Source organism: Pristis pectinata, chromosome 3 (assembly GCF_009764475.1).
Source record: "Pristis pectinata isolate sPriPec2 chromosome 3, sPriPec2.1.pri, whole genome shotgun sequence".
Lineage (NCBI taxonomy): Eukaryota > Metazoa > Chordata > Chondrichthyes > Rhinopristiformes > Pristidae > Pristis > Pristis pectinata.
The window spans coordinates 2,352,333-2,364,495 of NC_067407.1; the positions used below are offsets into that span (position 1 = coordinate 2,352,333).

Below are 12,163 nucleotides of genomic sequence, written 5' to 3' on the forward strand. Positions count from 1 at the left end.
CCCTCCCTCAGTACCACCCCTCCCTCAGTGTGACCCTCCCTCAGTACTGCCCCTCCCTCAGTGTGACCCTCCCTCAGTACCGCCCCTCCCTCAGTGTGACCCTCCCTCAGTACCGCCCCTCCCTCAGTGTGACCCTCCCTCAGTACCTCCCCTCCCACAGTGTGACACTCCCTCAGTACTGCCCCTCCCTCAGTATGACCCTCCCTCAGTACCTCCCCTCCCTCAGTGACACTCCCTCAGTACCGCCCTCCCACAGTGTGACACTCCCTCAGTACCTCCCCTCCCTCAGTACTGCCCTCCCGCAGTGCAGTGCTCCCTCAACACCACACTACAAGACCATAATGCTGAAGATTTCCACATCAAGATTCCTTGCAGGGCAAAGAACCCTGTCTGACAACTCCGTGTGAACAGAGCTTGTGCTGCATTGTTAGAGATGAATTGTTTCAGGAGTTATGTTCAACTGAAGATCCCTGGCATGATTCGGGGTGAGATCAGCCGAGTTGTTTGTTGGGTCACATCCAACATTTACCCGTCAATCAACATCACATGTACGCATAATCATAATTTTTTTCTGCGTAACAGCATCTGATAGTGAGACTTATCTGGAGATCCAGGAGGTGAGATTTTCAATCTATTACAATGGGGCAGGAAAGAGATTTACAGTTAGTTACTGAGTGGTGGCAGGTGAGAGCTTTAGCTGGTTACTGGGTTGGGGCTGCGTGGGAAGGGGAATGGGTGTAGATGGCCATGGGAGAGTGCATCAGTAAGTCACAGAGGACCATAAAACATTGAACTCAGAACACAGACACGGTATAGCACAGAAACAGGCCCTTCGGCCCACCATGTCTGTCCCGAACACCACGTCAATCCCTTCTGCCTGTGTGATCCATATCCCTCCGTCCTCTGTGTTTTCATGTTTCTGTCAGTCTCTTAAACACCACTGTTGTCTGCTTCCACCCACTCCCCCGGCAGTCCGTTCCACGCACCCACCAGTCTCTGTGAAAAAAAACTTGCCCCGCACTCCTTTAAACCAACCCTCTCTCACCTTAAATGCATGCCCTCTGGTATTTGACTTTTCTACCCTGGGAAAAATATTCTGACCGTCCACTCTATCTGTGCCTCTCATAAGTGTATAAACTTCTTTCAAGTCTCCCCTCAGCCTCCGCTGCTCCAGAGAAAACAATCAAAGTTTGTCCAACCTCTCCTTGCAGCCAATGCCCTCCAATCCAGGCAGCATCCTGGTGAACCTCTTCTACACCCTCTCCACAGCCTCCGCATCCTTCTTGTAATGAGGCGACCAGAACTGCACACAATACTCCAAGTGCAGCCTAGCCAAAGTCTTCTTAAAGCTGCAGTGTGACTTCCTGACCCTTACACTCAATGGTCCAGGAAGGAAGGAGGGTTCTGAATGAGGGGAAGATGTGTCTGGTGGTAGAATCTCACTGGAGGTCTCAGAAGTTACAGAGGATGATCCATTGAATGTGACTGCCGGTGGGGTGACGGATGAGGACTCGGGGAACCTTATCTTTGTTCTGGTTAGGAGAAGAAGGGCAGGAAGTGTGATGGACATGGCTGAGAGCACGGTCAGCAGTTGTGGCTGGGAGAACGCAGCTGAGGAAACAGGGAGACGTCTCAGAAGCCCTGGTGGGGAAGGCACTGTCATCAGAGTAAATATGATGGAGCTGGAAAGGTTTAGATGGATTTAGGCCAAAGCAGGCAAATGGAATTGGCTTAGATGGGCATCTTGGTTGGCATGGACAAGTTGGCCTGAAGGGCCTGTTTCAAAGTCAAAGTCGAGTTTATTGTCATCTGCACAAGTCCATGTGTGCGCAGGTGCAATGAAAAACTTACTTACAGCAGCATCACAGGCACAGAGCATCAGATAAGCAGCATTCACAAGAAAAACATAAATTAAACCTAAATTATACACAATTTTTACAAGAAAGAACACAATTAGAACAAAATAAGGTCCATTTTAGTGCAAGATGATCAAAATGGTCCCAGTGTTGCTAAAATGCAGTGATTAGGGTTGCGCCGGTTGGTTCAAGAACCGAATGGTTGAAGGGAAGTAGGTGTTCCTGAACCTGGTGGTGTGGGGACTTCAGGCTTCTGTGATTCCTGCCCGATGGGAGCTGTGAGAAGATGGCATAGCCCGGATGGTGGGGATCTTTGATGATGGATGTTGCCTTCTTGAGGCTGTGAGTCGTTTTACTCCATGACTCTATGGGATGACTGAGAGAACGTTCTGCACTCAACAACATTGCAGCCCAGATTATCACCATCATTGTCTTCATGTCTCTGGAGTGGAACTGAACCTCCCCACCATCGAGCTCAGTGCCGCTGACAGAGACGAGTGATGTAGCTGGTAGATCCACCGCCTCACAGCCTTTGGGGTGCAGGTTTGATCCTGACCTCCGGTGCCATTCAGATGGAGGCAAAGAGACATACAACATGGATACAGACCCTTCGGCCCACCCTGTCCGTGCCGACCATCACCCACCCATTTACACCAAACCTACACTGATCCCATTTCATTCTCACCACCCTCCCATCAACTCCCCCCAGATTCTATCCCTCACCCACACACTGGGGACAATTTACAGCGGCCAATTAACCCACCAACCTGCATGTCTTTGAGATGAGGGAGGAAACTGGAGCACCCAGGGGAAACCCACGTGGTCACAGGGAGAACGTGCAAACTCCACACAGACAGTGCCAGAGATCAGGATTGAACCCGGGTCTCTGGTGCACTCTCCCACTGACCCCATCAGTTTCCCTGGGTGCTCCGGTTTCCTCCCACATCCCAACGACGTGCGGGTCGGTGGGTTAACTGGCCACTGTATATTGTCCTGAGTGTGTGGGTGAGGGGTAGAATCTGGGGGGAGCTGATGGGAATGTGGGAACACAGGTGACAGGGAAAATTAATAGTGGAAACATCCTCCCAACAATGACCTGACAGGCCTCCAGAGATTCTTCTGTGGTCGGTGAGATTTACAGCTGGCGGTCTGAGATATGGTTGGTGAGATTTGTGTGTGGTTACTGAAACATAACAGGTCAGGGATACAGCAATTACTGAGCAACAGGTGATGAAACACTGCTAGTTACTGAGATACAGACTTACTGCCCATTACAGAGCAACAGCTGAGCAAACTTATTGCTAGTTAATGAACAACAGGTAATGAGACTTGCAGCTAGTTACTGAGACGCCGGTGATGAGATCTACGGCTAGTTACTGAGATGTACCAGATGGGATACAGCCATTCCTCGATTTACAAAAGTGTTGCTTTTTGAGACATTTAGTTCAGTGAAATCTCACTCAGTGAAAAGTCTGGGCAGAATGCCTGGGGTATCTTGGTGCAGGGTACTCCCATGGGCACAGAGCAGCCGCTCTTTGTTACAGCACAAAATCGTTCCATAAAGTGAAGACCCTTAGCCCAAACATTCATCAGCAAAAATTCTTCAAACATTTGAGAATTCAGGAACTACTGGATAAGTCTGGTTGCTCTTGATAGGAATGGGGCGGGGTTGGTAGATGGAACTTCATCGCAAAATGTGAGAGAAGATGTATTTTCTGAACTCATATGGAGGTGGGACGTATCCAGTAAATGGTTGGGTGCTCAGGAATGTTCATGAACAGAGAGACCTTAGGATTGAAGTCCATAATTCCCTGAGAGTGGCAACAGAGCTGGTGAAGAAGGTGTATGGAATACTTGCCTTCAAGGGTTGGGGCACAGAATATAAAAGCTGGGACATTATCTTGTAACTTTACAAAACACTTGGACTATTGTGTGCAGTTTTGGTTGCCACACTATGGGAAGGATGAGGTTGTGCTAGAAAGGGTGAACAGGGGATTCAGCAGGACTGCAGGACTTTAGATATGGGGAGAGATTGGATAGGCTGGGATTGTTTTCCCCGGAGCGAAGGAGGCTGAGGGGTGACTTAATAGAGGTGTATAAAGTTATCAGAGGCATAGACAGGGTAGATAGTCAGAATCTCTGTCCTATGGTAGGGGTGTCAAAGACAAGAGGGCAGAGGTTTAAGGTTTAAGGAGTTTTAAAGGGGATCTGAGGGGTAAGTGTTTTACATGGAGAGTGGTTGGTATCTGGAACTCGCTGCCAGAGGAGGTGGTGGAATCTGTGTTTAAGAGGCATTGAGACAGACACTTAAATAGGCAAAGCATAGAAGGATACGGACCTACCAGTCATAGAGTCATACAGCACGGAAACAGGCCCTTCGGCCCAACTCGTCCATGCCGACTGTGTTGCCCAGTGAGCTGGTCCCATCTGCCTGCATTTGGCCCATAACCCTCTAAACCTTTCCTATCCATGGACTTATCTAGATAGCTTTTAAACATTGCTGATGTGCCCACCTCAACCACTATTTCTGGCAGCTCATTCCAAATACGCACCACCCTTTGCGTGAAGAAGCTGCCCCTGATGTCCCCTTTAAGTCTCTCGCCTCTGATCTTAAACCTATTGTTTTTAGCACCCCCTCCCTGGGAAAAAGACTCTGTGCTTTTCACCCTGTAGACAAATGGGATCAGTGTTGAGGGGAAAAAAGGTCGACAAGGACGTGTTGGGCTGAAGGGCCTCTTTCTGTGCTGTACAACTCTCTGACTCTGACCTGTCAATCAAAGTTTAAGGTCCCACACAGCTCTATCTCGATAACTGCTGTTTGTTCACAGTTGCACTGAAATGGAAGCTTGCCTTGGGCTGTAAATTTTTCAGATTCTTAGCAGTCCATGTGCATCACACTGGTGTTTGATGCATGGCCTGTCTAATGAGAAGGCAATCTCTCAACGAACTGGGGCCCAGCGACAAGAAAGTGCACAGGGTGTGTGTTTAACATAAAACACAGACTTGGGCAAATTAATATCAACAACTTAAAGATCGACCTGCAGTTCTTTGGCACGATGCACGTGATGATCTCAGGACATCCCAGAGATACTTTCACTATTTCCTTATGACTTGAAATGAGGCCATTCGACCTGTTGAGTCAGTGCCAGCACACAGACCAATCCCATTCTCCCATTCACTTTCCCTGTAACCCATCCACCCCACATTTCCATCAACTCCCCCCAGATTCTACCCCTCACCCACACACTGGGGACAATTTACAGCGGCCAATTAACCCACCGACCCGCACGTCGTTGGGATGTGGGAGGAAACCAGAACACCCGTGGGAAACCCACGTGGTCACAGGGAGAGCGTGCAAACTCCACACAGACAGCGCTGGAGGTCGGGATTGAACCCGGGTCTCTGGAGCTGTGAGGCAGCTGCTCTACCAGCTGTGCTACAGTGCTAGTCCTAAAAATGAAATGTATTTAAAACTGTGATGTAGGAATTCAAGCAGGTAACTTTGATGCAAATTGTAAATGTTTAATTGCTATTGGAGAGATTGACGGAGAGATTTGGAGAGATATTTGAATCTCTCGGTACTCAGGTTGGCCGATGTTTAACGTGTCTCTTCTTCTACGGCAGGGTGATCGCGGAGATCCTGGACCTCTGGGCCCACCTGGGGAGAAGGGATCCATGGTAAGCTGGAAGTCAGACACATCCTGCTCCAAAATCCACAGGTTTGGCAAACTGATGTCCAGGTTCTCGTCCTTGAGTTATGGAGTCACCATGGTTCAGAGGGGGGCTGTTTGGCCCAATGACTCCCTGCTGGCTGTATGAAGAGCAATCCCTCCAATCCCATTCCCCATCCCTCTCTCTGGAGCCCAGCAGGGTTATTTCCTGATGCAGGGTCTCGATCCCAAACATCGACAGTTCCTTTGCCTCCATAGATGCTGCCTGACCCGCTGAGTTCCTCCAGCAGCTTGCTTGTTGCCAGAATTACTTCCTTTCAATGCCGATCCAATTTCCTTCAGGAATCATTGTCTCTCCTTCCATTCCTCTCAGCAGTGAGTTCCAGGTCATTCCACTCACATCTCATGGTGTAGAAGGAAGCCATTCGGCCCATCGGGTATCTGCTGGCTCTCAGAACAATCCCATCAATCCCATTCCCCCACTTATTTCCCTGTAGCCTGTTCTCTCTCACATGCCCATTAACATGCAGCAGGTTCCCCCCTCGCTCACCCACACATGGGGGACAATTTACAGCAGCCATTTAACTCACCAACCCACACGTCGCTGGGATGTGGGAGGAAACCAGAGCACCCAGTCACTGTGGATAAAGTTCACTCGCATCCTCCTGGATCTCTCACCCAATGCCATAAATCTGTGTCTCTGGTCCCTGTGTCATCAGTTAATGGGAATGGGTTTTCATTGTCCACGTCTAAACCTGCACACCTCTTTTCCTCCTCTGTCGGATCTCCCCTCAATCTCCGTTGCTCCAAGGAGGACGGCTCCTGTTTCTCCAACACCATCCCCATCCCTAGGACCGTTCAGTAAATCCCCCTGCATCCTCTCAAGCCCTTCTCATTCTCCCCAGAGTGTGGTGACCACAACTGGATGCATCCTCTACCTGTGGCCTTTGTAAAAGTTCAGTGTTACTTCCCAGCTTTTAGAACATAAAACACAAGAAAGTAGGAGCAGGAGGAGGCCACTCGGCCCCTCAGTCCTGTTCCAGCATTCACTGTGACTATGGGTGATCTGCCCCAGGTCTCATCTCCCCTTCTGTGCCAGTTCCCCATCGCCCTCCATCCCTGGATCTTTCGAACATTTATCTCTCTCCTTTTCGAATCGCCCACCACTGGTCCCAGATCTCCAGCCAGAATAACACCCTTCCACCACCACCTTTAGGCAAGCCAATTCTGAATCCAAACTACCAAGTCACCATGGATCCAATGCACCTTAATCTTCTGGGTCAGCCTACCATGAGGGACATAGAACGTAGAACGTTACAACACAGTACAGGCCCTTCACCCCATGATGTTGTGCTGACATTTTAGCCTACTCTAAGATATATCTAACCCTTCCCTCCCACATACCCCTCCATTTTTCTATCATCCATGTGCCTATCTAAGAGTCTCTTAAATGTCCCTAATGTATCTGCCTCCACCACCTCTGCCGGCAGTGCGTTCCACGCACCCACCGCTCTCTGTGTAAAAAAAACTTACCCCTGACATCCCCTTATACCTTCCTCCAATCACCTTAAAATTATGTCCCCTCATGTTAGCCATTGTCGCCCTGGGAAAAAGTCTCTGACTGTCCAATCGACCTATGCCTCTTATCATCTTGTACAACTTTATCAAGTCACCTCTCATCCTGCGTCACTCCAAAGAGAAAAGCCCTAGCTCACTCAACCTATCCTCATAAGACGTGCTCTCCAATCCAGGCAGCATCTTGGTAAATCTCCTCTGCAACCTCTCTAAAGCTTCCACATCCTTCCTACAATGAGACGACCAGAACTGAACACAATACTCCAAGTGTGGTCTAACCAGAGTTCTATAGAGCTGCAACATTACTTCGCGTCTCTTGAACTCAATGTCCTGACTAATGAAGGCCAACACTCCATATGCCTTCTTAACAACCCTATCGACCTGCGCAGTGACTTTGAGGGATCTATGGACGTGGACCCCATGACTCTTCTGTTCCTCCGCACTGCTGAGAGTCCTGCCATTAACCCTGTATTCTGCCTTTGAATTCGACCTTCCAAAGTGAATCACTTCACACTTTTCCAGGTTGAACTCCATCTGCCTTGTCAAATGCTTTACTAAAGTCCGTGTAAGCAACATCCAGTGGCCCCACCCTCATCAATCATCTTTGTCACCTCCTCAGAAAACTCAATCGTTAGTAGGACATGACCCACCCTGCACAAAGCCCTGCTGATTGTCATATTTGTTCCAAATGCGCCTGAATCCTATCCCTAAGAATCCTCTCCAATGGCTTCCCTACCACTGATGTGAGACTCAGCAGCCTTCCATTTCCTGAATTATCCCTATTTCCCATCTTGAACAAAGGAATAACATTTTCTACTCTCCAGTCCACAGGACCTCGCCTGTTGCTAATGGGGATACAACGATCTTCAAGGCCCCAACAATCTCCTCTCTTGCCTCTTTCACCAACCTGGGGTATATCCCATCAGGCCCTGGGGACATCCACCTTGATGCTCCTCAAGAGACCCAGTGCCACGTCCTTTTGATTTCAAAATGCCCTGGTACATTAGTACACCCCACACTGCTCTCACTATCCTCCACATCCTTCTCCTTGGTGAATACTGGCGCAAAGGACTTGTTTCATACCTCGCCCACATCCTCAGACTCCAGGCACAAATTCTCTCCTTTATCCTTGAATGGTCCTACCCTCTCTCTCGTTATCCTCTTGTTTTTAATGTAAGTGTAAAATGCCTTGTGATTCTCTTTAATCCCACTTGCCAAGTGACATCTCATGGCCCCTTTTGACCTTCCTAATCCCTTGCTTGAGCTTTTTTAGGGACCTGCCTAATTTTAGCTTCCAAAACCTTACCTGCACTTGTAAGCTGCCTCCAACAGAACTAGTCTCAATACCCCAGGAACCTGCCGCCCTCCCTCCTGCACCTTCCCCAGGCACACATTCATCTGTCCTCTCCTTCATGTCCCACTAATGCACCGAGTAATCCAGGGATGACTACCCTGGAGCAACACACAATCTGCTGGAGGAACTCAGCAGGTCGAGCAGCATCTGTAGGGGGAGAAGAATTCTCTATGTTTTAGGTCCTAATGCAGGGTTTCGACCCAAAACTTCCTTCCCCTCCACCACCCCCCCCCCCCCCCCCCCCACACACACACACAGATGCTTTTCAATCCACTGAGTTCTTCCAACATTTTGTGTGTTGTTCCAGATCCCGGCACCTGCGGTCTCTTGTGTCTTCATGCCCACCTTTGAGGACACGCTCTCTCCTAGCTCCTTAGAATCTGTCCACAGGATCCCACCCCTTTTGTTGCCTGCGTCGTTGGTACCAGCATGGACCACAACCTCTGTCCGATCTCCCTCTCCCTCTGGTAGCCAGTCAGTAACACTAGGGAGGCAATCTGTCCTCTTGGAACCTCATCTCCAACTGCATCTACCTGCGGCATCATAAACACATCCCCATCGCTCTTTTGGTCTTCCTCCTCTGGTCCTGTGCCTTGGTAACCCATGGAGCCATGGTCTTGCCTTGGGCTGCACTCCCCAAGGTAAAGCTCTCCCCCATCACCACTCAGCCGGTTAGAGAGCAAGATACCCTCAGGGATCCCCTGAACTACCTGCTTACTCTGTCAGATGGTCCACGTTCCCTCTCTGCCTGGACTTGTTCAGCAGAAGGGTGACTGCCTTGTGAAACGTGTGATCCATGAGACTCTCAACCTCATGGACAGACCGCAGTGACGTCAGCTGTTGCTCGAACTCCTCTAGCTGACAACATCCCTGTGTCCTGGGGTCCCTGCATGGTGCAGGGTGTGCACTCTGGGGCTCTGAGGTGCCTTTCCATGCCTCAACTCACTCAACTAGGACAAGTACCAGGACAACACCCTTTCCTCTCACAGTGCCAATTCCCCTTCTCCCAAAATCAGAGTTTCCTGCTCTGTAGAAGCAGTACTCTGTAAAACCGGCTTCTACACTACTTACTGAAGGAAGCAAGAGAGGAGATTGGGGCCTTGACAGAGATCTTTGTGTCCTCTTCAGCCACAGGTGAGGTCCCAGAAGATGACAGAACAACCAATGTTGTTCCTTTGTTTAAGACGGGCAACAGGGACAAACCAGGAAATGATAGGGTGGTGAGCCTTACATCAGTGGTAGGGGGATCACTGGAGAAGATTCTTAGGGACAGGATCTACTCGCATTTGCAAAAGCATGAACTTATTAGGGATAGTCAGCGGGGCAGTGCGGGGTCGGTCAAGTCATATGAATGGGTTTTTTGAGGAGGAGATGAAGATTGATGAGAGTAAGGCAGTGGATGTTATCCACATAAACTTCAGTAAAGCATTCCACAATGCCCCTCATGGTAGGCTGGTTCAGAAGATGGGATCCATGGTGACTTGGTAGATTAGATTCAAAATTAGCTTGGTCGTGGAAGCCAGAGAGTAGTGTTGGAAAGGTGTTTTTTGACTGGAGGTCTGTGACCAGTGGCGTCCCGCAGGGATCAGTGTTGGGACTACCATTGTTTGTGATCTATAGACATGATCATTGATGAAAATGTAGGTGGTCTGAGTAGTAAGTTTGCAAATGACACAGAAATTGGAATTGTGGATAGTGAGGAAGGTTGTCAAAGGAATTGGAATTGGTTTATTATTGTCACTTGTACAGAGGTACAGTGAAAAACTCGTCTTGCATACTGATCGCACAGGTCAATTCATTACACAGTGCATTGTAGGTAGACAATAAGGTGCAAGGTCATAACAAAGTAGATTGTGAGGTCAAGAGTCCATCTTATCGTACTAGAGAATCGTTCAATAGTCTCATAACAGTGGGATAGAAGCTGTCCTTGAGCCTGGTCGTACGTGCTTTCAGGCTTTTGTATCTTCTGCCTGATGAGAGAGGGGAGAATGGAGAATATCCGGAGTGGGTGGGTCTTTGATTATGTTGGCTGCTTTACTAAGGCAGTGAGAAGTGTAGAGAGAGTCCAAGGAGGGGAGGCTGGTTTCCGTGATGCGCTGGGCTGTGTCCACAACTCTCTGCAGTTTCCTGTGGTCCTGGGCAGAGCAGTTGCCGTACCAAGCCGTGATACATCCAGATAGGATGCTTTCTATGGTGCATCAATAAAAGTTGGTGAGTGTCAAAGGGGACATGCCAAATTTCTTTAGCCTCCTGAGGAAGTAGAGGCACTAGTGAGCTTTCTTGGTCATGGCGTCTACGTGGTTGGAGCAGGACAGGCTTTGGTGATGTTCACTCCTAGGAACTTGAAATTCAATTCCTTCCTGAAGTCAATGACCAGCTCTTTTGTTGACTTTGAGGGAAAGGTTGTTGTCATGACACCATGTCACTAAGCTCTCTATCTCCTTCCTGTACTCCGACTCATCGTTACTTGTGATACGGCCCACTACGGTGGTATCATCTGCAAACTTGTAGATGGAATTAGAGCAGAATCTGGCCACGCAGTCATGAGTGTATAGGGAGTAGAATAGAGGTCTGAGGACACAGCCTTGTGGGGCACCAGTGTTGAGAATAATCGTGCCGGAGGTATTGCTTCCTATCCTCACTGATTGCAGTCTATTGGTCAGGAGGTCAAGGATCCAGTTACAGAGGGAGGTGTTGAGTTCCAGGTCTCAGAGTTTGGTGATGAGTTTGCTTGGAATTAATGTATTGAAGGCAGAGCTGTTGTCAATAATGATTCAACAGGATATAGATCAGTTGGAAATGTAGGTGGCAAAATGGCGGATGGAGTTCAATCCAGACAAGTGTGAGGTGTTGCACTTTGGAAGGTCAAATGTAAGAGGTAAGTGCACAGTAAATGGCAGGACCCTTAGGAGCATCGATGTACTGAGGATCTTGGGGTACAGGTCCATAGTTCACTGAACATGGCTACACTGAACGTGGGAAGAAGGCGTACGGCATACTTGTCTTCACCGATCAGGGTGTTGAGTATAAAAGTCAGGAAGTCACGTTGCAGCTGAATGAAACTTTGGTCAGGCCACAGTTGGAGCATTGTGTGCAGTTCTGGTCTCCCCATTACAGGAAGGATGTGGAGGTTTTGGAGAGGTTTATAAAATAATGAGAGGCATAGACAGGGTAGACAGTCTTTTTCCCAGGGTGAAAATGTCAAATACTAGAGGGCATAGGTTTAAGGTGTGATGGAGAAAGTTCAAGATGTGCGGGGCAAGTTTTGTTTACACAGAGCGGTGGGTGCCTGGAGCGTGTTGCCAAGGGAGGGCATGGAAGCAGGTACGACAGCAACATTTAAGAGGCATTTAGACAGGCACATGAACAGGCAGGGAATGGAGAGATGTGGACCATGGGCAGACAGATGGGATCATAGCCGGCACAGACATGGTGGGCTGAAGGGCCTGTTCCTGTGCTGTACTGTTCTCTGTTCTATGTATGAGATACATGAACAAACTCCTCCTGTATTTGACATAAAAACAGAAAATGCTACAAACACTCAGGCAGCATCTGTGGAGCAAGAAACAGAGTTAATGTTTTAGGTCTGGGACCCTTCATCCAAACAGTTCTTTCAGATTTCCAGCATTTGCAGTTTTTTGATTTTCCTGTGCTTTTTTTTATTCATTCGAGGGATGTGGCTTCACAGGCTGCCAGCATTTCATTGC

General features: G+C 48.8%; 1 protein-coding gene across 4 annotated transcripts in view; it reads left to right on the plus strand.

Annotated features, from left to right (window-relative positions):
* Nucleotides 1-12,163, plus strand: part of LOC127568859 (collagen alpha-1(XXIV) chain) — a 274,610-nt gene that overhangs the window by 165,895 nt on the left and 96,552 nt on the right. For all 4 annotated transcript variants that reach the window (XR_007956090.1, XM_052013085.1, XM_052013087.1 and 1 more), the window contains one exon: nt 5,481-5,534. Coding sequence is in view for 3 of the 4 variants with exons in the window: in XM_052013085.1 (XP_051869045.1) it covers nt 5,481-5,534 (54 nt within the window). In the remaining variant the exon portion in view is untranslated. The remainder of the gene's footprint in view (nt 1-5,480; nt 5,535-12,163) is intronic.